Raw genomic sequence first — 27,783 nt, 5'->3', positions numbered from 1 at the left:
AACATGCAATTAATTCAAGTATCTTTTCATTTATTTTTAGTTTAGCATAGAAGGTTTGAGATTATATAATCCATAAAAATTTAAGTATTGTAGAGAAGATTATATAATCCATAAAAATTTAACATTATATTTGGTTGGTTGTAATAGTAATGTATTGCAGCCTAATTCAGTGGGCCTATTACTAAACCATTGTTTGGTTGGTTGTAACAAGCTATTACAGTCATATTCCATTACGGGATTATTCAACTCAAAATGCATCATACCATTCAGTTCTCTTCGCACTAAATGGTGATTTAGGCCTCTCCCTTTTTCATGTTTTTTTCCTCAACTTTATCTCTTCTACACTTAATTTAATTTTCTTTTAATCACATTTCCTCCCAACCTGCTTCGCACACCCAAAACCTTTTTCTCTTCAAAATTGGAAATTCCTGATAGCTTGATCCACTGAAAAAAGAAGTGAAGCATTTTTTGGATGTCTCGCAAGATCCAAGATTCGGTAAGTTTTAATTGAGACTCAAATTTCAAATCCCCTAGATCTGTACAGGTTCTTATAATGGGTTTTGGTTTATAGATCTAATCTCCTAATTCTTAATTTGTTCGATACTTTTTTATTAAATTGTGAGCCTTTTGCACTAATATGAATCTTTTATTTTTCAGTAGTTTCTATTGAATTGCTATTTTATGTTATTCATTGTTACTTTTTTTTATAGTGTATATGGATTTGTTGCTTTTAAAATTGATTTCAATGGAATTATTGTATAATTGCGCTTGTGCGTTTTTTTTTGGATTTTTATTATTTCAATGTATCTAACTTAGATAATGGCTAAAGAATTGCATACAACTCCATTTTCAAAATTCCATTCCCATTATCTTTTAATAGAACAGGTTTCATCTTTGTTTCTCTTGATTGGGTATCAAAATATTGTTCCTTTATGTTCCAAATTAAAGATCCTGTCATTGTTGAAACAGAGGAAGAAACAGAGTTAAAGAATGAACTACAAAGAACGGTGATGAAGATTCTTGAAGATAAGGATAGTGTATTTTGAGATAAACAATTATGCATATCAATGTATGAATTAATCAATTGAATTCGAATAAAATTCAAGAATTTATAAGTTGATCGATTAATGTTCAACTATGAACCATCTAATTCATTAGTAAAATAACAAAAAAATGTATAGAAATGAAACCTAGTCCTTACTCACAATCAATGCTACATATCATGCTTTCTATTCTTTAACCATTACTGCAATTTCATCCTTTTATAGCTACAATGACAAGTCCAACATATATATAACTCAACTCAATTGATGGACCTTTGATCAGAAATTGATCAAAATGTGCTTTCAAAGGATTACAACTTTGCAGTGAAGTCTTCATCTCTTAAGAAGGTACCTTTAATTTTTATGTAGGATCAAAGACAGAACATAAATCAAGACATTTAAGGAGCTAAGTAAAATAGTGCGTTGACTCTCATACTTAAATCTTGACTTTATTTGATTTGCTCTTTCTATTTTTTGGATCATTTATCAACCTTATAGAAATATTTTTGGATCTGATTAATGAGTTTCTTATTGTTTTTTTCATCAGATTTGATCACTTGGTTTGGGACTTGAACTCTCTCCAGAATTTGATTTTTTTCCATTGTGTTGTATTTTCAAGGTAAGATTCATTTTTCATGTCGAATGTAAATGTATCAATCATTTGGTTTTCTCATGGGACCCTGTTTTAGTATTCAATTTGTTTTCCCTACACTTGTTCAACTCAATTTGATTCTCATGTTTAACAAATAAAATTTCAGAAATTTCTACTCTTTACCGTTTCGAGAATAGATCAGATTCTTTGGAATAAAACTCATGCCTAGAATACCTATTTCTTCATCCATTGATGTTGACATTTTGGGCATGTTGCAAGCTTGCAAATTGTTTGTACAACTCCATTTCTTCATTCTTGTGTAAGCAAATTTTTGGAAGTGCTAGTACAAAAGCAAAAGAAAAAAACAAAGGGTTATTGAGTACTTTTTAGTATTGATGTTTATTGAATTCTTTTTTGTAACGACTCGATAGTCAGGGGTGTTGGAAAGTATATTTTCGGGACTCCATTTTCGTAAATCGGCCCGTAAATATTTTTATTAAATATTTTTATTAAATATTGACGATGCTATTTTAGTAGTGAATTAATTTTTGGATTAGTAAATTTCGTGAAATTCGGAGTTGTTAAGGTATAGAGACTAAATCGCGTGTGAGTTAAAAGTTAGTCTATAGGTTGAAATAAATAGAAGGGACTAAATTAGCAAATATACCATTAATTAAATGTTGAGTGGTGGCCGGTCATGGTTTATTGAAATTGTATGTGTATATTATATATGACATATAACTTTAATATAATAATTAATAAGATAAAAATTTAATGTATGTCTATATATATTATATAATAGTAATAAATAATAAACCATCACATGCAAAAATTAAGAAAGAAAAGAAAAAGTGAGACGAACGGCCTAGGAAATTTTGGAGTTCAAACTTAAAATTGGTTAGTTTAATTTAGTTCTGTTCTTGTAATTTTTATATTTTTAGAATCTCGGCACTTAGGGCTACCCAACTCATGTTGTAATTTTTAGTATTGTTTAAGATTTTTGATGTTGTCATTGTTGAATAGTTTAAGTATTAGGGATTAAATAGATAGATTTTTAAGTTAGAAGTGGAAAAGAACTAAATTGTGGAATTAATTGTTGATTTTGAGCAATAGGGACTAAATTGAGAAAAAAATCAAAATTAAGGGGTAAAATTGGAAAATAAGAAGCTAAATCTAGTTTAGAGTAAAATTAGTATAAAAATATAAAATTAAATGTGAAGGTTAAAAACTAGTCTTGGTTTAGGGACTAAATTGAAGAATAAGCAAAATATAGTGTGAAAATTGAAATTTAATATGAAATTGAATTGTGTAATATTAATGTATTTTAATTGTTTTATTCCGTAACTAATGTCGTACCGGAATCCTCAAGTAAAAAGGGGAAGGATAAAATCGACGTCGAATAGCTCGGAATTCACGGTTTGTGTTTCTATAATCCGAACTAAGTTGCATTTTGAATTGTTGCATATGGTAAGCATTTGAGGTGAGTACTTTTGTACTTTGAAATTAAATTGAATTCATAGTCGATTAAAATGGATTGATTTGGTATATTATGAATTTATTGAATATATGAAGATTGAATTGAATATGTGTTTATATGTGATAATGTGCATATATGAGAATTGGACCTTGGATATATTTGAAAGTGAAATGGAACCCTATTAAATATTTCGGGCTAAGTTGGATATAGATGTCATGCCATAGGATAGGAAGAGTTCAGGGATTTCTTCGACCTTGAGTTAATGAGGCACTGGGTGTCAATTTATATAACGTTGGGCGTAGTTATTAGTTTGGATTTATTGAATGAGGCACTGGGTGTCAAAGATGACAAATGAAATATGAAATGAGATGTAAAACATGAAATAAATTCAAGTATTCACTAAAGAGGTGAATCATGCCATTGCATGGTTTGAAGTATTCAAATGTTATACGATATGTCATTGATATATATATTTGAACATGTGGAATTTAGTGTATGTAATAAAGAATGAGAAAATTTGTATTAATGATTTGAAACATAAGTGCATAACATTTATTGATATGTTCTCACATTTTGATTACTCATATTAAGTTAAATTGTTCAGATTATAGAAATACCACTGAGTTATACTCAGCGTGCGATTTTATTTTTTGTGTGCAGGCTAGGTACTTTCCAACTTATCACCGACTCAGCATCCAAAAACGAATCTTGAGCCCAAGTGCGGTGATGTTATATTTTGTAATGGCATGTACCTAGGAGGTCCTTTGGTTGATAGTGTGATGAAATTTTGGATTTCAAGTGAATTGATGTTTATATGTATATATGGTTGTGGTTGAAGTTAGGTTGTGGTATGTGTTTTTAGTTTTAAAGCTTGATATCCTAAGTAGCTAGATGTTAGTTCAATATTAGCAAAATTGGTATGGATGAAAGTTTTGAGTGGTTGATGTATTGTTGAAATGTTTGAACATATAAAATGTGGTACCAATAAGGGTACATTGGTTAGGCATATTAGGTGATAGATTTGGTATATTTTGAGCATGTTTAGTCGTGTTTTAAGTAGGTTAAATGATTGCTAGTTGAGTTGCTTAGTGCCCAAGTAAGTAGGAAATGGTAAAGTCAAGTTTTAAGGTACATTTAGGTGCACATGGTTTGCCACGCGCCGTATGTCACACACAAGCAACACACACGGGCGTGTTGAAAAATAGTATAGGTGTAGTTTTCATAGGAGCTGACGCACAGCCGTGTGACCAGTGAGTTACACGGGCTGAAACATGGTTTGGGACACGACTGTGTGTCTTAAGTCAGTAAGTTACACAAGCTGGGACACGGCCGTGTGTCTCAAATTTGAGAGTCACACGGCCTGGGGCATTCCAAACGGTCTGGCCACACGGCCGTGTGTCCCATGTTCTGGGAATTTTCAAAAATGGCCCTAAATTTTCAAATTAGTCCCTGACTATTTTTAAACTATTTTTAGGGTCTCGTAGACTCGAAATAGGGGCTGTAAGAGTAAATTTTACTTTGAATTGGAATGAATTAGCAAACTTAAATTAAGTGCATTCTACTAACATCATTGAAGATAAAAATAAATAAATAGTCGGAGTATGGACCAATACTTTGATGCTAATAATTGGAATAGTCTAGTTATGTATCCAACTTTTAGCATTCAAGAAGAGATAAATAGTGATAAGAGTGTAGACAGTAGAAGACCAAGTTTAGCATTGCATAGCATGATGTGTTATTTGATTTTATAAGAGTCTAGTATGAAAGTATTAGTTTGACATGACCTGCCCTTGTATATTATAATGTTAATGGCTAGCTTACATGTTTAATTATGATTGATTACTTGTTTTGGTTTGTTAGTAATGCCTCTTAAACCAATGACGGAAAGGGATTAGGGGTGTTGCATTTTCTTCCTATGTTCATAGTCTTGTTCTAAGTACATTCTCATTGTAAAATATTTGTTATCATTTGGTTTGAATTAGTAGATAAAGAGATACTCAAAAGGGTCATTTTGTTTGAATAAATTGGTTTTGGTCATTGATAGCAAGTTAAGTTTGTGCTTTTAATGTATTTATTTTTAGCTAATTTTTTAATAAAATGCTACTAAACTCATGTCTTTCTTATTAGGGGTGAAATTGGAATACCGAAATTCAAAATCAAACAAAATGGGCTAAATTAGAACGAAAAAGAAAAGAGGAGGGCCACATCGAAGAATTGAAGAATTAGTAGTTGACTAGTTAAAATCATATTTTTATTTTGAAATTGTCAAAATTCTATGAATAGTATGAATCTGATTTTTAGTTGATATTTTTTAGGAAAAAATCTTACTAAATTTAGCATGACAAATGTGTATAAATACTTAACGTTGGTGGCCTTTTAAAACGGATTGGAATGCACTTGGAAATTGAATGAAATTTATTTCTTTCAACAACAGAGCTAAGTGCAGGCATTCTGTCATTCTTTTTCCATTTCTTTATTTTGGTTAAATTGCTTTTTAAGTCCCTTCCCCTTTTCACTTTCCACCATTTCCATTTAAAATCATTTACATACACCAACAAGCATGATTAATCTCATGCTTAACTAATTACTTTTTACCTTTAGCCCAATTAAACAACCCACACGATTGAGGCCATTGATTCGAGTTGGGCTCTTCAGAACGCAAGGCTGTTGAGGTCTTGAATTGTGAACGCGTGTATCGCGGTTAGATAATCTGTAAGGGTTGATTTGCAGGTCGTACCGGAATCGACTACACAAGGAAGAATTGATGGTTGGGACGTTTTTGATCGCTATAACCAACTTATCGCTAGGAAGGGAAAACTCATTTTTCAAGGACCGGTTTAAGTTTGGACTGTACCGAGGCTGAGGCTAAGCTTTAATATATTGAATTCACTGGTTTATTTTATTTCACTTAATTTTTTTTGCGACCATAATTCTATTTTTACTTCACTTTATATTTGTTTTTTTATATTATTATATTTATCAACTAAACCCCCATTTTTATTTATTTTTCAGCTTTGCAATGCATAAGTCATGGGCACTACTGTTGCCGTGACAATAATTCTAGTCGCGAGAAAAAGCGAAATCAAATAACCAATCCTTATGGATTCAACCCTACTACCCCATACTGCTATTTAGTATTATTTTTTCATAGAAATTTATATTTGGTGGCTCGACACCGATCAAATTTTGGTGCCGTTGCCGAGGATTGGAAATATTTTTTCTAATTTTCGTTTGTTTTCCTTATGATCAAGTCAAAACCAAGAACCTTAGAATTTAAATCGGAAATCGAGAAATTAGCTCGAACGCTACACAAAGAAGCTACTTGACACGAAAAACAACCACAAGTAAGAGAGGATGAATACGAAACACTATCTTACACAGAAGCAATAGACGATACACTCAGTGGACATAAAGAAATGACTAATCAAACTATTCGACAACTCGCTACGGCACCGAATGAGTAACAACTGTTGTGCATAACTTATCCGAAGGGAGTAACACCATTTGAATTAAAGTCGAGCTTAATTCATTTATTGTCCACTTTCCACGGTTTGAAAAAAAGAACTCTCATACTCATCTTAAGGAATTCCACTTGGTTTGCTTAAGCATGAAACCATAGGGAGTAACCGATGATCAAATTAAACTTTGAGCTTTTCCTTTTTTATTAGCCGACTCTGCTAGAGAATGACTAATTTATCTACCTCCTAGTTCAGTTAAATACATGGTCTGATATGTCTCGTTTATTTCTTGACAGGTTTTTTCCAGTAGTTCAGGCAACCGAATTAAGAAAAGACATTATAGGAATTCGACAAAAGGAGACTGAATCGCTTTATGATTACTAGGAGCGGTACACAAAGTTGTGTGCAAGTTTCCCACAACATGGTCAGACTAAAAAAATCGCTTATGAAATATTTCTATGAGGGGTTACTCCCAATGGAAATGAAGATGATAGATGTTGCTAGTGGAAGGGCAACTGTAAATATGATGCCTCAAAGAGTAAGCGAGTTAATTTTGATGATGACTGCGAATTCCCAACAATTTCGACCAACTACAGAACCCACAAGAAGGGTTCATGAGTTCTATCCTTAGAAGAAAAAATTGGTAAACTCACTAATGTTGCTCAAAATTTTCTTATAAGAAAATCAAACCCAGCTCGGTTGTGTGAGATTTGTACCATGCCTGATCATCCAATAGACTCGTGTCTAATTTTACACGATGACACAACAACACAAGTAGATGCCATTGGGAACTTCCCAAGCCCACCTCAAAGGCGTTATGATCCACCTTCGAATACTTATAATGTAAGGTGAAAGACCACCAGAATCTAAGTTATGGATCGAACCCTCAATACAATAAACCATATCAGCCAAGGCCACCTCCGCCTCAACAGTTTCAACCTTCAAAGTCATCTCTTGAAACCATAATAGAGAGGTTAGTTGTTGGCATCAAAAAGTTCCAACAAAAGGCTGAAGCACAATTTCATGTATTAGATCAGCAAATAAGTAAGCTTGCACTTACAGTTAGTCATTCGAAAACCCAAGGGAAATTGCCATATCAAATTGAACCGAACCAAAATGCAAGTGTTGTAGCCGTAAAAGATGGAACAGTTTCGGATCCAGTACCTTTCACGAGTCGTGATCAAGACACTGAATGGGAAGAATAGAAACCTAAGCTTTCACGGAGTTGGCACCATTGAAACAATTCTTGGTACCACCTCCATTCATTGGAAGACTCGCCAAATGGAAAAAAAGAGCGAGAAGAAAGAGAAATCCTTGAGACGTCTTGAAAGATGGAAATTAACATTCCCTTACTCGACGCAATCAAACAAGTTCCACGTTATGCAAAATTCTTGAAAGATTTGTGCACTGAAAAAAAGAAACTCCAAGGAAATGATAAGGTAAATGTGGGAGAAAACTCTTCGGTTCTACAAAAGAAAATCCCACCTAAGTGTAAGGACTAAGGTATGTTTTCTGTATTTTGCAAAATAGGTAATATTGGCATAAAAAAAGCCATGTGTGATTTATGAGCGTCTATTAACATAATGCCGTTATCTATTTTTAAATTTTTAAACACGAGTCCTTTAAAAGAAACATGAATGATTATTCAATTGGCAGATAGGTCATGTATGTATCCAGAATGGGTGTTGGAAGATGTCATCGTCAAGGTAAATGAGCTAATTTTTCCTGTAGACTTTTACATCATCGACATAAAGGAAAAAAGCTCAAAAAATTCTTTTGATATTTTACTCGGGATACCATTTTTAAGTATTGCACGTACGAAGATTGATGTTCGAAGTGGAACACTTGCAATAGAGTTCTACGGTGAAACAGTAAAATTTAATTTTTCTGAGACGATGAGCTGACCGAGTACAACGTCGAATGTCTCTAGTATTGATATTATTGAACCACTATCAAAATTATATTTTGAATATCATGAAGAGGATGAGTTACAAACTGTGTTTTGTAGGAGTTTAGACCTTGATGCAATGGATAAACTAGAGGAATTAATGACGTTCGAAAAGTCAACTCATGAAGTTGTTATTTTTATGGAGACTCTACGAGTTCCTAGAAGTCAAGGTAAATATTTTGAACCATCTCCTAAAACTAAACTCTTGCCTTCTATTTTGTAGTCTCCGAAATTGGAAGTCAAATCGTTACCAAAACACTTAAAGTATACCTTCTTGTGTGATGGGAACAGTTTACCAGTGGTAGTATCTAGTAAACTTTCAAAATTGGAAGAGAAGATTTTAGTTCGAGGCTTGAGGGACTACAAAGGGGATATCGGGTGGACGATTACCAATATTAAAGGTTTAAGTCATTCAACTTGTATGCATAGAATTTCGATAGAAGAGAACGCGAGCCCAAAGAGAGAAGCTCAAAGATGCATCAATCCACCAATGATGGAGTTCGTGAAAAAGAAAATTCATAGGTTACTAGGCATTGGGATGATCTATCCTATTTCTGACAGTAACTAGGTTAGCCTGGTTTATGTAGTACCCAAGAAAATCGATATAACCGTAATAGAAAATTTGGCAGGTGAATTAGTTCTCACTCGAGTCCAAATCGAGTGGAGAGTCTGCATAGATTACATGAAGCTGAATTCTTTAACTCAAAAAAATCACTTTCCACTTCCTTTCATTGACCAAATGTTAAAACATTTAGCTGGAAAATCTCACTGTTGCTGTCTTTATGGTTATTCAGGGTTTTTCCAAATTCTAGTGGCACCGGAGGACCAAGAAAAGATGACGTTTACATGTCCCTTTGGCACATTCGCCTATAGATGGATGCCATTTGGACTTTGCAATACGTCAGCCACATTTCAGAGGTGTATGGTAAACATATTTTTCAACTATGTCGAGAAAATAATTGAGGTATTTATGAACGATTTCACGGTGTATGGTATTTTTTTCAATGTCTGCCTATCAAATCTTACTAAAATTTTAGAAAGATGCTTTGAATTTAATCTCATTCTAAATTACAAAAAAATGTCATCTTATGGTAGTTAATGGATTAATTTTAAGACATATTGTCTCCACTGAAGGGATCACAGTCGATAAGGCCAAAATTGATGTTATCAACTCACTTCCGTACCCCACAACTATAAGGGAAATTTTCTCTTTTCTTGGTTATACAGGTTTTTACAGGTGCTTTATAAAGGATTTTTCGAATATTTTACAACCGCTCTGTAACCTCTTGCAAAAAGACAAAGAGTTCAAATTTGATCAAGCATGCAAGGACGCATTCGATACATTCAAGCATAAGCTTGTTTCAGCTCTTATAGTATAGCCACTAAATTGGGATTATCCCTTCGAGCTCATGTGCGATGCAAGTGACCATAGTATGAGAGTCATCCTTAGGCAAAGAATTGGAAAGGAACCCCATGTCATATCTTACACCTCTAAAACATTAGATGCCACCCAAAGCAACTACTCAACCATTGAAAAAGAACTATTAGTTATTGTATTTACTTTGAAAAAAATTAGATCATATTTGTTAGGCACTAAAATTATTATTTTTTCTGACCATACAACATTAAAATATTTGATCGGAAGAAGGAGGCAAAACCAAGGTTGATTCGATGGTTTCTACTCTTACAAGAATTCAGTCTCGGGATTAAAGACAAAAAAAAAGGTGTGAGAACTTGGTAGCTAACCATTTAAGCCGAATACCCCTACCCAAAGATGTCAGTCCTCTTAAAGATGATTTCCCAAATGAAAATCTACTATAAGCCTAAGCAGTTTACCCATGGTACATAGATATGGCAAACTACCTCGCTACAGGTATTATTTCTTCTGACTTATCACGTTTTGAAAAGGACAAAATCAACCAAGACTCATGATATTATATATGGGACAATCCATACCTATGGAAACACTGTTCAGATCAGGTAATTCGATGATGTGTCACATAAACTGAAGTATAATCTATCCTAACTTTTTGTTATTCTTACTCTTGTGGAGGGCATTTCGGCCCTAAATGCACTGCACATAAATTACTTGAATGTGAAATGTTTTGGCCACACATTTTTCGTGATGCTTACTTACTTTAAGTGGGTACTTTAAGTCGAATGAATGAAATGCCCCTAACACCTATACATGTATGCAAAATTTTTTATGTATGGGGCATCGATTTCATGGGTCTATTTGTTTCATCAATTAATAATGTTTATATTATTCTCGCTGTAGATTACGTATCTAAGTGCGTAGAAGCTAAAACTATCCATCGTGATGATACTAAAACTGTAGGGGAATTTTTGAAAAACTTTTTCTTCCAAGTTTGGCACACTGAGAGCATTAATAAACGATCAAGGAACATATTTCTGCAACAAGGTAATCGATGCACTATTGAAAAAGTATGGGGTAACACAATATGTGGCCACGACTTATCACCCACAAACTATAACAGCCTGATTTTCAGTGGTGGCGAAACAATGGTTCGAGACCATAAATTTCTATTGTGTCAACTCATAAATATTATTTTTAGAATATTTATCGAGTCATTTGAGTCGTATTAAAATTTGGTTCGAAAATATTAACGTTTAATTAGTTAATTAAAGAAAAAGGACTAAGTTGTAAAAGATGCAAAAGTTATTAATTAAAGCATTAGGATGATTTAATGGCCTAAGTTGTAGATGTGGGAGGACCATTAGGGAAATTAATCCTTATTTTGGATAATGGATAGTAATCGATATTAAATTTAAGGAAAAAATGAATAAAAGTTTAGGATAATGGCAATTTTGTAATTAAAACAAAGTGTAAACAAAATTAAGTAAAAATTAAGCCTTTCTTCTTCATTCTATCTTCGACTTGCCGAAAAACCATGGAAAATTAAGCTTTGAGAATCGTCCAATAATAGCATCTTGCATGTGAGTGAAATTCTTGCCCGTTTCTTGTAATTTTTATGTTTTTGAGATCGTTGCAACTAGGTCCAACTAGCCCATACCTTCGTTTTTTATTCTGTTAAAAATTGTGGAAGTTTCCATTGATGAATATTGAATTATTTTGATGAATACCATGTGTTTGAAGCTTTGATTGTGTTGTTTGATGATTTTGTAAAGCGATTTTTTTGTTAGATTTTGGTTTTTGGATTAAATTGTGAAAATGACAAAATTTTAGGGTTTAATAGTGAATGTAATATTAATTATGAAATATTTAAGGGCCTAGTGTATTTGTATAGGATTTTTATTTGAGAAAAATGGTTAATTTGATGAATTTCGGTTTAAAAGACTAAATTGTAAAAATTGTAAAAGTTTAGGTTAATTGTGTAAATTAGAAAAAGAAAAAGGGAATTCATTTTAAAGTGGATTGAAATGTGAAATGTAAGCTAATAATTGATAAATTTCATATTTTAGATCAAGATCTTGTAGATACTCATGGAAAAGAAAAAATAACAGAATAGTCCCTAAACTTCTACAATTACTACAATTCAGTCCAGGTAAGTTTGTACGGTTTAGAATTTATCATCTATACGAATTTTTTAGTAGAATAGCTTGGCACAACATATATATATATAATTGTTGATGATGAGTGATTATTTGAGATATATTATTGAATTTGATGCTCGGTTTGGATTGAACATGGGATAGAGTACAGTTGTGATTTGGTGTGTTATCGAGGATTGGAGTGGAGATGGTCTTGGAGTGATGTATATATATTATACTATCATATATATATTACCCTTGATACACTCAACATGTGTGATTCTGTGTTTAATTATTTCGATGCTATTGGTTGGATGTCGTATGCAAATATTTACTTTGTTGCCTTTTTTAAGCTCATATTCGAATTTTATGCAACATTTAGTTTCGATATAATTGTCGTTAGGATTTTTGAAACCCTAAACGTAATTCAATTCAGATTGCTTAGTAATATATTTAGTATGTCTATTTTGGATTTTAACATAGCCACGGGTTTCGCTGACCCTGACGATGTTCAGATTGACTCATACCATACTACTTTACTCGAGATATCTAGTGATTTCGATGCCGACTCAACTTACTCGGCTTTGACTAACTCAATATCACGTTCTTACAATTCCAAGACCTCTGAAGACTTGCTAGTGCATGAATCGACCCTAAGGTATATTCATAGGTTTCTTGCTTTTATTTATTCGGGCCGCAATGATTCTTTATTTGTCTTAACTAAGATAAAATTATTTTTCTTGTGGTGCATGCACTCTAGTTTTAGGATCAACTTAGTATATTAGTTTACACGTAGTTTTCATACCGTCATTCAAGCTTACCGACCTCTCATACTTGGCCCATACATCATGCATTTAGCTACAAACATTCTTCCATCCAGAATTGATTTTTCATCTCTAGCAATGCTTATAATATGGATCATTTAGATGAATATTTTTTGGATTCTATGGGTTTGCTTGTCGGCACCCCTATTGCATTTTATTTTGTTCCCCCAGGTACATGACCTGCTCGAAGAAATAGAGTGTTCCGACCTACACACGACCCGACTCCTAGAAAGCAAGAAGAGCAGCCCCATCTAGCTGTGGAAGAGCAACTAAACTGCATTTAGGCTCGCCTAGAAGCAATAGAAGCCAACATCTCAAACATCTTCACAATATTTCAAAATGGTCACTTCCACCATCCTCTGCCTCATTAAACATACACAGGGATACACTTGACCCTTCTTTTTCTTTTTTATTCTTTTATTCTTACATTGAAGGCAATGTGCTTTCACATGTGTTAATTCTTATGCTGGAATTATTCGTTAATTTGTTTGACATTGAGCCTCTAATTCCTATGCTTAGTCAATTTAAATAGTTGGGTGGTTCTTGAATTGAAGTGTTCATTATCTAGTTTGATCGATATATGTGTTATAAGGTTGAAACATTGTAATTAGATTATTTCATGAGAATTGATTCTTTGTAAATCTGCTAGGTAAGTATGTCATTCTTAGTTATTTGATTTTAAATGTATTTTCTAATGTCAAAAAATAAAAAATAAAATAAAAAATCTACTCCTTTGGTAGCTTGAGTTATAAGTGAAGTTTCGGGAATGTGATCGAATTTAGTAATCGGGGTGAGGTGCTTGGATTGTCATCTCATTTCGCGTAAAAAGGTTCGAGTGATGATCCAGAAACTTGCAAACACTCAGCTAACCAAGCTACCATGAGAAGTGATACGAGCACGCCCCGCGAACTTCATCGAGCAAGTCTGTCAAGCCGAGCATTGACATGTTGGCAAGCTGATCCCAGCTCGTTTCCAGCTCCACGAGCTCCGTCTAGCTCAAATCCAGCTTATTCAAGCTCGATCCAACTTGCCTGAGCTAAACCGAGCTCACTCCTAGCGGGACACCATTGGTCATTTTTCTAGAAGGTTCATGTCTTAATTTAGGTTCATTACTTAATCATTAAGTTCATGAATGGACTAGTTTAAGCTCATTTATCCATTCCACCGACTGTCCTAGATTTTACCCAACTATAATATCTTTTTACAAAACCGAGCCTTCATTTATCAACTTCCATTTTTCTTATTTTTATACTTAAATCGAGCCTACTACCCTTATAAATTTACCATCACCTTAGCCAACCTTTAAAACCATTTGAAAGCTTCCGCATCTTTAGCCTTATTTCATCCTATTTCCGATAACTCAACTATTCCTCGTCGACGATCGGGCAATCAAGTGAATCGACTCAATCAACCGAGCCGAATCACATCAAGAAGGGAATAATAGTTCGTTTGGAGACGTGTCTAATTGAGTAACCGGGATGAGGTGCTTGGGTTGTTATCTCATTTTACCCAAAAAGATTTGATTATGTCCCAAATTTGCTGCATAATTAATTGAGAATAAATAACTTGCAAATTTTGGTTCAATTTCAATTTAGTGAAATGATTGAACTTACATGTTTAAAATTTATGGACACTTGTTAATTAAACTGAATGTTTGCATTCTTATTCAATTTTCACCTAAATTGTTTGCATTGATCATGGTTGTGGAAGAGAGACTTGATTTTTGATAAATTATCGGATAGTTTCTAGAGGGGAATTTGATAGCAAGTTAGTTTTATACTTTTAATGTATTTATTTTTAGCTAATTTTTGACTAAAATGCTACTAAACTCATGTCTTTCTTATCAAGGATGAAACTAGAATACCAAAATTCAAAATCAAACAAAAGGGGCTAAAGTTGAACGAAAAAGTGAAGAGGAGAGCGAAGTTGAAGAATTGAAGAATTAATGGTTGACTAGTTAAAATCAGATTTTTATTTTGAAATTGTCAAAATTCTATAAATAGTATGAATATGATTTTTAGTTGATATTTTTTAGAAAAAAAATCTTGCTAAATTTAGCATGACGAATGTGTATAAATACTTAGTGTTGGTGGCCATTTCTTTATTTTGGTTAAATTGCTTCTTAAGTCCCTTCTCCTTTCCACTTTCCACCATTTCCATTTAAAATAATTTCTATACACCAACTAGCATGATTAATCTCATGCGTAACTAATTCCCTTTTAGCTTTATCCTAGTTATCGCTCCGACAAAATAATCGTGAGATATGAGCCTGCACTAAAGACTTTCTCAACACGGTATTCACTATCTCTCCAGAATATGAGATAGTACAATTTCGTCCCTTAAAGTTAATTCAATTTTAATTCAAAAAGTGCACGTTGGGTTGGAGTTGTTTGGCGTATAGTTGGAAAGTCGAGTCGGTCATGCTATATTCGAATTCCCGCGAACAAATTGGTGTGTCTAGATGGGAAAAGGTCAATTGGATTATTTTACTCAATTTATTTTGATGTTTTAAAAATAAAAATTAAAAAATTAAAATTTTCGATAATGGGATAAACAAGTACAAATTAGCAATTTTTGTGCATTATTTTAGTTTCTACCGCTTTTTCACTTTAATCGTTGGTTTTTTTTACCCCAACCAATACTTTAAAAAATATTTTTTGGGTGACCAAAATGAAATCGACCTAAAAGTTGGGTGACTAAAATGAAAGTGTAAACATAATATGGCGTGTACAGTTTTTCGCCATTAGAGATTTAATGCTTAGATAACTAAAATGAAAGCGCCCTAAAAACTGAATGACCAAATTGCAAGGAGCCTTAAAAGTTGAATGACCCACTAGGTAATTTACCATTTTGCATTCTCTCTTTAACTAGAATCAAAACGAGGTGAGGTTTTTTACTTTTATAATTTTCAGTTAATTAAAAATCATAATAATATTAATGCACTATAATTTGCTCATTATGAAAAATAAATTACTATAAATTTTGTGGTTAAAATATGTCATAACTCTTTGTGCTCTTTTTAAATTTGAAATTTAGTTTATTTTATTTTATTTTTTAAATTTTAAAATTTAAGTCCAATTGTTAACATAATTAAAATTATTTAGTTAAATTCAGGTTAATTGCAATGTAATTTTTTTAGATACATTGCTACCAAGTGAGTACTTTTTTTATTTTAAAATATCAAACCAATCAATTTAACAGAAATTAACCATGTTAACAATTAGATTTAAATTTTAAAATCTAAAAAGTAGATGAACTAAAATCCTAAAAATAAAAGTATAAAAACTAAATTCTAAATTTATAAAGATTACAAAGACCTATGCCATATTTTAGCTTAATTTAGTTATTATCTTATGGAAAATTATTGCATACGAAGTCTATAGAGTTTCTAAAAATAAATTTTCTATACTATATATAATTATATTTAGATATAAATAATTCAAATATATATATATAGAAATTTTAAATTTTTTTAAAAAAAACCTAATATTTAAATTAAAATTTTAAATTTATATAAGAAATTATTTTGTGTTCACTAGTTTCCTTTTACCCGAACCCCAAAGATTACACACCAAAAATAGTCGAAAAACCCAACCACCAAGAAAAAACCAAGAATAATTTATAACTAAAGAGTAAATTTTAATTTTTATAATTTTTTGTCGATACACAATACCAATGGAAGTGGAGAAGGAGAGGGGCAGTGTTAAAGGAGGACGGTTCACCTATTTTAGGGTCGAGAGTCGAACAAGTAGAGGGACTTAGAATGAGTGCTTAGCGTATTAGAGTTTTTAGTGGAGAGGAGTCCCTCTACAATATTAATACCTTTCGATATTTATAGGAGAATGGGAGTTCATATCCATTTATTCCTTTTAGTAGGCCTTGGGTGGCCCAATTAGGTCCAAGTTGAGGTAGGGGTATAACAATAGTCTCCCCCAATTGAGAGGTAGGTTATAAGGTTATTGTGCCTTGAGACCATCTGCAAAGTGTCTCCTCGTCTACTAGCTTATTGCAAATAAAATAACGGGTGGTCAATTGGAGCAAAGCAATCTTAATCAACTAGTAAGAACATAGATTTCCATCTTTTTACAATCTGAATGGTCACTTAATAATCGACTACCCGTATGCCTGTACCCCCCATGGAAAGGACAATCCATCCTTAACCATTTGCAGGAACCCATTGCTAAGCTATTCGCTATGAACATATGCCCTCCTTGAGGAGAAGACCACTTGGGAATCACTATATCTCCCATTGAACTACAAATCGAAGTTTTTAGGAATTTTAAAATAGAAGCACTTCCCCACACTTTCCATTCATTACAAATGGATCTGCTCCTCGTAAGGGTGAATCGTTCCAACTCACTACCCGTTATTTTATTTGCAACAAGCTAATAGATAAATGTTAGATCAACGCAATAATATTTTGATATTATATCTGCCTAATATGACTATTGAACAGCTAATCAAAGAAAAAGACAGGTAATCATTCATTAAGAAAAATGTATTAACAAAAAAATAACCTTTTTTATGAAAATATAAACTTTTGACTATTTAATGAGCTTGATTTAAGAAACATTTAGAATCGATGAGAAAGAAAAAAAATAGATTTCATAATATTTATATTTTTTGAATTTTTATATATTTAATTATTTCATATATATTAAGGTTTTATATATGATTTTTATAATTTCTATTTCTTTTTATAATTTTTAATGAACTCTAAAAATTTTAACTATTTTTTACAATGTTTTGTATTTTTAATAATTTTTACAACTATCAATTGAATTTTAGCTCAATTGGAATCAATATTGTTGTCAGCTCAAGAAGACATGGGTTTAAATGCACTAAAGCGTATTATTTTTCTATTTAAAGGTTGAGGAAAAGCTATGCTTAATTCTAAGTATTGTATAAAAAAACACAAATATGATAAGAACCTATAATAAGATTAATGTTCAAAAAAATAATTTTTACACTTTTTTTTAACATCTTTTATAATATCATTATTAACTTTAACTAATTTATTTTCATCTCTCGTATTTTTGTAATTTTTTATAATTTTTTTTGTTTTTTCTAGATTATATATATTTCAAATTATATAGTTTTTAATATTTATATTCATTTGATAAAAGAAAAAAATATTTTGTTTACAAAAACACGCCACACGATAGTATGCGATTGGTCGCTAGCTTCTTTTTTTTTTTGTCTGTTAAAAATTGGATTAAAAAAATACATGGAGGCATCTTTTAAGTACCAAATACCAAATAGAGAAACAAGTATCCTTAGGCGTCAAATTGGACTAAAAAAATTAAAAGTACCAAAGTGGAAAAACAAATATGTTTCAAGGCCAAAACATAAATTAATCTCTTTTTTTTATAAAATTATAAAAACAAATTTTTTTTATAAAAAACTGTACTTTATAAAACATTATGAAAATTATAAATAAAAAAAAGTTTTGATATTTTTAAGTGAAACATTATAAAAACAATTTTAATTTTATAAAAAAATATTTTTTAATTTTTAAATATTTTTATATAATTTTCAAATGATTACATTATTATGACATCATCATTACCCATTGAACGACACAAAAAAGTTAAGCAGGAAAACCAAACATAATTTGAACAAAGAAAAACATAAAACCAAAATAAACATCGAAACTAAGTATATCTACTGCGACAAAAAAGTAAAATAATAGCAAATAACACGAAACATAAAATAAATAATTTGATGATAAATGTTGAAGTTTATAAATAATCTTAAAAACTTAAGTATAAAATTATATATTTATATATATACCCAATTGAAAATCTACATTTACATTAAAAATTATAAAAAGTAACATACAATTTAAGTATCAATTTTAAAAATAATTAATCAATTACAATAACTTCATTGCTTACGGTACTTTGAGGCGGAGAAATAACAGCTGGCTCTGCTGTTAGCTGTCGCTTCCTTTTTATTCCAGACATACTCAGGAGCCTGTGATCTGAAAATCACTGAATAAAATTTGGGAAATTGACAGGGGAAAGCTTTGGTTTTCTGAGAAGAGATGAAGAAATTGCAGCATTCAGATTGGTCCCAAAAGCTGATCCTATTTCAATCTTATTTGTATGTCACAAGTGTCTGATGACAATGTCATTTAGCAACATCACCAAAAATCTTCATTTTATTTATTAGCAATGTCATCCATGAAATGAGAATCCAGAAGAACCAAAGTTGTAGAAATAGAGACAATTTGTTCTTTAACAGCATTGTTCACCGTCACATAATTGAATAATAATAGAAGACAATTATATTCGCAATAATAGTCTGAAAGAAACCAAGAAATGATAATTTATGCAGTATAGTATCTCACCTGAATAACACAAACTACCTTACCATGGGATCATGTTTTACAAACAACAAAACCATTCACCCTGGCAACAGCTCAAAGTGCTTCAAATTTGATCCAACCCTTTACTGACATTGGCGCATACATGAAAGCCAGAGGGAAATCGTAATTACACTGCTCCATGCAGGTTCTGTCGAGATAATTGCAATTACATTCAAGGATTGGATATCCAAATGCATAGTATGCTAAAAATATATTTCTATGTTTTCAATATAATTCCTAGTATTCTTTTGGGTTTGACCAATATCAACTGTATTTGTTTTTCTTTAATATACGCATTAATAACCAAAATTTTGCATTATTTTCAGAACTTCAGCTCCAAACCACCTATTCTTCACGGAGTTGTAATATAGAAGAAAATCAACAGTTTATAATGTCAGCTATGCAACCCACATTAAATCTAGTACATAACCACACCCCTTAACAGTAGAACTTCATTATAGTTTTGTCAACCTATGATCATTTAATCTGATTTCTCTTATACACTGCATTGTAGATTTGGAACTGTAGAAAATATACAATTTTGGAATAAATATTCACGAGGTCCTTGTACTATAGGATTACAAGCATTTTAATCCCTCTCAAAATAAATGGATCAATTTAGTTCATATATTATTAGAAAGCGAGAAAAAAATGACAATTGATAATGGTATTTACTATTTCGGTTAATAAACTATTATATTAAGAGCAAGTTAGCCCCTTTCAAATTAATGGAGGTGATTTTATCCTTATACTATTCAAAAGTGAGCAATGAAGTACAATTGAATACGACAATAATTGTTTACGTGTGTAAAAGCAAACGTGGTGGAAAGAACAAATATAAGTACAGTAGTGAAAAACAATTGCACGTTCATCCTCAATTGGTTGAATTTCAAATATAAAAAATAATAAACATTCAAAAATTAATAAATATTTCCAAAATTTTGAAAAAATTAGAAAAAAGAAAAAAAATTATTCACGGAACTTTTTTGAATTTTATAAAAATAATATTTTTGGACTTTTTCCCCAATAATTTTAGAACTTTTTTATTTTCTTAATTTTATAAATTATTTTATTTTTAGAACATTTTATGAATATCATATTTTCTTTTTCAAATTTTTCTTTTTGTTAATTTTTTAAATTTCAACCAATTGTACATTATCCGTGGTTGCATTTATATTTTTTTTAAGAAAGTTTTTTTTCTTCTGGCCATGTTAGCTTTTATTAACTTAAATTGTTAATGCCACTTCAATTGTTTTTATTTGCTCAATTTCAAATACCATAGGGGCTAAATTGCTCCTTACCTATAGTTTATTATAAGAAATAGCTAATGCCGCCATCAGTTGTCCAGGTTTGTGCACTTTCCAAACTAAATTGCTTCTAACCCTAAAATATAAGTACCTACTGTGTTTATTCCTAGATTTTTTTCAACTAATTTTTCATAATGAAGAAACAAAGGGGGGATGTGTATTGCAGGCTCGGCCCCACCCTCCTAACTAAAATTTGTTGCATACGTTAATGGTTATCTTACACCTGTTCTAGAAAGATGATCCAAAATCCAATTAAAACTAGAACTAAATGAACAAAGATGCAAGATTAGAGGGACCTACAACAATCATTTTACTAAAGTTACTTACTCATTGCAGGTTTCCTTGCACTTCATGTTCGACTATCAATGTTGGCCATGACTTTTGTTCACAGAATGCCGTTGAAGGAGCCTTTTACCAGGAGTTTGCTGATCATCCTGCATACAGAAATAGACTATTAGTTGTAAAAATGAGGGGTTAGCGTAGCAGTGTGCCAAGCAGATCATAGATGCCACAAGCCGTAGTAGCTGCTCTCATAATTGTCAAATGATGAAACATGAACCATAACCACCTAGATACTAGATGAGTTGGCTCTTCCCCAAAGAAAACAAGTTCAACCAAAGACTACTATTAATCAGCATCTGACAACCCATGCAAAAATAATGACCACCAAAATCCCAAAAAAAAACTTTGAACTCTCCTTTTTTTAAGATATAATAACTGCTACAGCAGTATTAATTTAAATGGATATGATCAGTCATTTTCTTTCACTCTCCATTGCTTAAGGTAAGCCACAACAGCATCAATTTAAACGAGTATGAACTAACTGAATGAGGGGCAGTCAAAGTACCCCAACCCACATAGATTATATCTTTAAAGCCCTCAATAAAGCATGATTGTCATTTATAAAGCAGTAGGCCATGGCTTGGAAGTAAGAGGAGATTTTCACAAGCTTGGACTCTTCACCAAGAACCAAAGGCAAGGATACATCAATAAGATTCACAAAACCATGCAAGAATAGGAACCAAATTCAAGACTTGACAGCAGCAACTAACCTTATGCCCCAGATCCACCATTATTTTAGTTTTAACACAACTAACCTTATGCAATGATGCTGCCGATTCTGACTGTACTGTCTGTACAGGAATATGACCCAGTGATCGCAGGGCATCCAGAGCATCCAAGGTCAGCTGCCACCCACAAAGTGCAACAACATCAGCATTGGAGCAGGAGGTGGAGCTGGAGTAGCCACTGCAGCCAGCAGCAGCTACATTTCCATTCACCCAGGGGCAGAACTGGTTGTGATGAATAATTGGATCAAATTCTATAGCTTCTTCATAATTGCTTTCTCCTTTTGGTGGCCCTAAAAATCAAGTCAGCTTTGAGAAGGCATCCAGAAGAGAAAAAGAAAGGAAATAGAAATGGAGAGTCCACCTTTGTACTTCCATAAAAATGAATTTTAACACATGGTTCCAGCACAATCTAAAGGCAATGCAAGCCAAGTTAATGAAGGCAATATCAGTAATATTGAAGTTGGTACATATTTCAAAGCATGTATGGCACACTGTTAAATGCTAATTACATAGAGATCTAGATATCAACAGAAATAAGAACACAATCCAGAAGATCGAATTAATTATGACCTAGAAGACAAATCTTTATGATCCAGAGAATATCTTATTTTTACAGCTTCAGCAGGCTGAATGAAAGCAACTCCAAACCAAACTAAAGGTGTTACCACTGAAAACTAATGATAATTTGAAGAAAATTATCATATCAATTCAGAGCGCAACAGACTTTTATCTCAGAAAGCTCCAGAAAAAGATGTTTCAAACTATTTCACTCAGTTGGCAAAAAACTATTCCACTCACAAGTGAGAAGGTTGGAATCAGCTCATGCAGCATTATTATTCTAAATGCAATACAGTCAAACTATTACACTTCCAAAAAAAGATATTTCAAACTATTTCACTCAGTTGGCAAAAAACTATTCCACTTATTCATTTTATGCATAGATGCTAAAATTTTTCAATCTACTAAAAATAGGCAAGGGAAGTATTGCTCAAAATCAGAGAATTCAGAACCATAGAGCTAATAGTTCTCAAAGCAACCCTAAGAACACATTTAGATTAAATCTAAGAAGCATTTAGTACTATATACAATACATCATTAGCAATTTTCAAGAATCAAGATAACTTGAAATGGAAGGAAAAGAATTATTACAAAGATAAAGATGCCAAACTTACAAAACCTACAGATAACAGCATAAATTTAAGAACACCTGCGAGCCAAAGAGGTGAATCTTGCTTTTCTTTAACAGCCAGTTTTCTGGTGAACTACTTTTGCCATCATATTTATGTGTTATTGAAGTGTAATAAGTAAATAAATATGAAGACCAAACTACCCAAAGTGCGTTAAAATTAAATCAATGAAAATTTTATGGCTTGGATCCACAAAAAAAACATAGGGTTTACCTATCCCAGTTGCAACAGCAAGATCTGAATCTGGATCTGGATACGTACAGTTGTTTATAGAAGATGATTTTCCAGCATTTTTTATCTCCTTGGTTGTTTCATTACCAGAGTACACATTTGCATTGCAAGAAAGAGAAGGAAGAGCATTGTTATCTGGGATTACTTTGCAGCTTTGGCTTATCTTTTCACCACTCTCAATAGACTCTGCCTTGGCAGAGCCATCAACTTTTGATCCGCTGTCATCCCTTCCTAGAGAGTGAGACAACATTTCTCGGCTGGCACCAAGAGGATCCTCTCTATCTATTTCATCTGGAACAACCTCATCCATCAACCCAGGATCTGGAGCAGATTCACCAGTTTGACCCTGATTTTCAGCATCTTCAATTCTGGGTTCTATATCACCAACTACACTATCTGTTCTATGCACAGAGACATCTGCTCCATGGATATCAGCTTCATGGCTGGCACACATACCAACACTCCCCCCACTAATTCCAAAGCTGAGCCCATCCCTAGCATGAGCTGTCACAGTTTCAGCATTGAAAATTTCATCACCATCATTTGTACTGCTGATGCCTACTTCACCTGGAACTGCTTCAGCAGTTTGTTGGAAACAAATACTCTGCTGAGCTTGATTACTATAATTCAACTCTGATGTGTCATTCATATCAAGGTGGCCATATATACTAGAAGAGGGAAAATGGATATCATCAACATCTCCACGATAATTTTCAACACTTTCCATGGAGTCATCATCTGCACTGTGGCACACAGTATCCATTGCAATGACAGAGGATGCACGCGTTGAATCTCTGGCTGACGGTATTCCAATAACATGGCTGCTTCCTTGCCTAAACAGAGCAACTTTGTTGCCATCTACAGAAGTTTCACAGCCCATTGCATGGCTTGGACCTGCATCAGAGGAGTCTCTTGGATATGGTGAGCAGTAAGTATCAAAAATATCTGAATCCCGAGCTCGTTTTGAAGGCCCAGCAGAATATTGTCGGGTATTAGTGACTTCGTCACCATCACGATCGATGACAGTTCCTTCAACACTATCAGCTTGCTGCGGGCGTAACTGTGGTCTGTCCTCTGAACTGGCACCTATCTCCAAGCTTCGCTTGCGAGAACTAGGACCCCGTGATTCATAAGAAGCAGCTCGATCACCAACCTCACTATCTGATGGTTGCCCAATCATTAAATCCCGTCCCATATCTGCATCATTCATATTTCTGGATGTTGCGGCTCTACCCAACTGACTAAAAGACAAACTCCCAGCCATTGTAAGATTCAATTCAACATCTGTTTTTTGCATCAAATTTCTCTCATCAGTTGTTCCCACTTCATCACGGTCTTCAGTTGGTTCTTTCTCTGGATCATCAATGGCAACCCAACCACTAATTCCACTGGCTGCACTTACTCCACGAGTCAATCCCATTTTCTTGCTTGTATCAGGGATATCAATGTTGGGAGCAACACGAGCAGGTCGAGGAACAGTTAAGAAATCCAATATCCTGACAGTAGCACCACATAAGCTACAGTCTAACAAAGGTGACCTGTATTCAGATCTAGCCTCCACAACTATCAATTTATTTTTTCCAATATCCTTGCCAGAAGCAATGAGAGCATTTTTGCTTGGTCCAGGATCCTGCGAACGATGGACCTGAGTCGTGTTAGGGCCAAAAGAACATCCATTTCTAGCTGATTGAGCCGAATGCTCTTCACAGTCTTGAACATTTAGAAGCCATCTTGGTTCCCATCCACACAAGCTAATGAGCTTCTGTGACTGCAAAAAGGTAAAGCACATAAGAACATTGAAACATTACCAATTACCAGCAGATAGAACATCATTAGAATATCTTACACGAGAGTACAGACAAAATGCACCATCTCGAGCACTATCAGCTTCCAGTATACTCTCTGATCTGGACTCAAACTCTGCCATATGATTCTGCAACTGATATAGAAGGCGATCGAGTTGTGGACCTCGAGAGACACGCATATGCTCCACTGCAGATGCTGCTACTACAGGAAGAGACTGGAACTGCATAAGTCCATCACACCTATCCTTGTATCCTGCAATTAGAGCAGACTGAGGTGTTGGAGGGAATTGAACCAAGCTTTCTGGACAGCTGTTTCCTCTCCAAGGACAAGCAACCTTGTGCCCAACATCCAGCTGCTTGGAAAAGGCCTGACCAGCATCCTCAGCTTCAGAAATGAAAACCCCCCAGAAAAAGATAAATATCAATAGCAATTGAGAGAAGGCAAAGAGGAGAGATCAAAGCAGTGTGTATCAATTTCATCATCCACAATATTAATTTCATGACAGCAAACCACCCAAAATGCTCAGTTCTATTTCTATGATACAGAAACCAGAACAATTGTTAAGCAATCAACCTACCATAATAATAAGTAAAACCTAATTTAACATCAAGTAAGACTAAAACAAGCATAAATGGCTCAATTCATCATTCACGTTGCTGATCTAAAGAAAGTGAATGAGAGCAGAAGCAAGCATTTAGAAGCAATCACTTAGAAAAAATATACAAACAAATAAACATTAATGTTTCCTGTAACTTATGTTTCTTAGCTACAACAATGTCAATTTATTGTCATAAGGCAATGAATTATAGTTCCTAATAGCACAATTCGTTTAAAGGATACAGAAAATCATAACTGTCCAGAAACTAAGTTCTATTTATCAGTCCATTTATCACAGTGTTGCTCGTCTATTTTCTATATATCATTAAGCATATCTCAAAGCATCAAATACCTTGAAATGCTTGAGTTTTTGTGATGATCACACTACAATGATTATATTTTCCTAGGGAGCTGAACTAGCAAAAAGCAAATAATGGAATTACAGCAGCTAACCTTCAGAAGTAGCCCAGGATGGGGAGGAAGCAAAATTCAGGCATGCCCCACATGTTTCACATGCAATTTTATCAACATCTATGTTTATCCATCCTCTCCGAGCACAAGACAATGAGCTTGCAACCTACAATTCACTTGAAAGGAGCAGTATGCCTTAAGATCATATTAATCAGACTCTATAACTAAAAGAATACTGAATCTCGTAAGTATTAAACTCAACACAGATGAAATCACATTAGTTCTAAGCAAAAACTTGAAACTTTGTATTTGAAAGTGTATCCACTAGTAAATGTACACAAGGAGATCCCAGATCAAAAGCATACCTTAGGTTTCCCAAACCAATTCACAGGCTTAAATGTAGCCAATCGCCTGAGAAGATCTCCTCTTTCCCATGGTCGACATGAAGTTCTTGATGATCCAAGAGCAGACCCACCAGCAGTAGAATAGAGTGAAATCCATTGGGCTTGGGATCCGACACAAGATTTAGAAGCTGCTTTGGAATTTTGGCCATGACCAGACCAATCAACACTGCCGACATTTGTTGGAACAGCAGGGGAGGATGCACCAGCAGAACTGATAAGGAGAAGTAGCATAAATATATATATTTTTTGAACTCCTAATGGAACATCATATATATAACTGTTTCATATAAAATGAATGGAACAGGCATATCCATACCTCCTCATACTGTATATTAACAAATCCCTCGTATAAGTCAGTTTCTTTAACAGGAAACGACTATCCTGATAGTTAATGGCATATTCCTAGTGGACGTTGAGCCAGTTTCCATCCTCTATTGGCCCCACCCTTAAAGGTAAGTAGCCACATAACAAGGTAATTAAGGACTTAGCACGTAGCAAAACAAGCATAGAAATGATAAACGGTATCATTTCTAGATCATCAAGGCTTTTCTACTCTGCTCTTCCTTTACATAACTTGAAACTAGAGCAACAATTTTTGCAACAGTAAAAATACCCTCATTTATCTCAGGTCCTTAATAGCTATTTCAAAATTACAGCTTCAAAATACATTTAGTTGAGCTTGAGAGAAAAATTGAAAAACAAGATAGAAGGGATGAAATTGAGCACAAAAATTATAAATAACCCAGTGAACCGTCAAAACCAAAAACTGACTTTAATCAGTTCTTTTCAATTTTCTTTTTCCATTTTCATGTTCGAGAGAAAATGCGCCTAAGCTCAAAATTAGGATATCTTTAGCCGAACCCATCCTCTCATTACTTGTTCCTCACTTTCTCGGCAACCAAAAACGTTGCTTTAACTAAATCTCAATAATTTTCCACTCTCCAGAACAATTAATTCCTCAGTCTTCTTCTCGCGTCGCTTTTCCCGGCAGCCAAACACACCCAATAGAAACCTAACCTTAGCCCTAAAAATCACACAGAAAAACAGAAAACAAACCCCTACTTTCACCTGAAAAATGAAGGATTGCGAAAGAAAACCCTAATTTGAGAATTGAGATGACAATGGGGGAGGGAGAAAGAGAGGTGAGAATTGGTACCTCGCAGCAGGTGTGGGATCTATGGTGCCACCAGAGCTAATAACCTCTTCTCTCATTGCAGACCCTTCCCTCCTCTTCCTTTTGGCCTAAGAAAAAGTATATGTTACAGCAATAATTTGATTTCGAAAGCAGAGACCAAGTGAGTCGAACTCGAAACCCGAATAATTGACATTGTCAGCTGCCTTTTATATCGTGTATATAGTTGCCAGACGCGCGTAACGCGAGCGTATGGGCTTCAATCCCTAACCTCGCTTTTACTTGTTTAGGCCTTCATTTTATTTTATAAGCAAAAATTAGGAGGATATCAACGACACTTCAATCTTCTTCAAAGGCTTACACGTTTTTATGCTACGATCAGATTTTGGGTCAAAACTCTGTAAAAATAGTTG

General features: G+C 33.4%; 1 protein-coding gene and 1 long non-coding RNA gene across 8 annotated transcripts; one reads left to right on the top strand and one right to left on the bottom strand.

Moving 5' to 3' along the window:
- Positions 1-158: 158 nt before the first annotated feature.
- On the top strand, positions 159-5,526 carry LOC107901870 (uncharacterized). 3 transcript variants are annotated; one of them, XR_001685478.2, is made up of 4 exons: positions 159-496; positions 1,269-1,391; positions 1,591-1,662; positions 3,773-5,526. It is a non-coding gene; the product is annotated as an uncharacterized lncRNA (long non-coding RNA). The 3 variants fall into 3 exon arrangements; XR_001685479.2 differs by having other exon boundaries at positions 1,591-3,830; positions 5,240-5,526; XR_001685477.2 differs by having other exon boundaries at positions 1,591-5,526.
- A 13,095-nt stretch (positions 5,527-18,621) lies between these two features.
- LOC107901871 (uncharacterized) lies at positions 18,622-27,757 on the bottom strand. Of its 5 annotated transcripts, none has more exons than XR_005914603.1 (9): positions 27,395-27,757; positions 26,200-26,449; positions 25,877-26,000; positions 24,867-25,210; positions 23,003-24,788; positions 21,630-21,892; positions 20,860-20,966; positions 19,208-19,373; positions 18,622-18,838 (listed from the first exon to the last, which is right to left on the bottom strand). XR_005914603.1 is itself a non-coding variant. In XM_041095496.1 (8 exons), exons 1-7 carry the CDS (start codon positions 27,448-27,450, stop codon positions 20,895-20,897), a joined length of 2,895 nt encoding a protein of 964 aa, XP_040951430.1. In that variant the 5' UTR covers positions 27,451-27,697; the 3' UTR covers positions 18,991-19,373; positions 20,860-20,894. The 5 variants fall into 5 exon arrangements, 3 of the variants coding, with proteins under 3 accessions (XP_040951430.1, XP_040951431.1, XP_040951432.1); XR_005914602.1 differs by having other exon boundaries at positions 18,622-18,891; positions 27,395-27,697; XM_041095496.1 differs by lacking the exon at positions 18,622-18,838 and having other exon boundaries at positions 18,991-19,373; positions 27,395-27,697.
- Positions 27,758-27,783: the final 26 nt, after the last annotated feature.

This window comes from Gossypium hirsutum, chromosome D06 (assembly GCF_007990345.1).
Source record: "Gossypium hirsutum isolate 1008001.06 chromosome D06, Gossypium_hirsutum_v2.1, whole genome shotgun sequence".
In the NCBI taxonomy this organism is placed as follows: Eukaryota; Viridiplantae; Streptophyta; class Magnoliopsida; order Malvales; family Malvaceae; genus Gossypium; species Gossypium hirsutum.
Note: the sequence above shows the minus strand (reverse complement) of the source record. Positions and strands in the feature narration are given on the sequence as shown.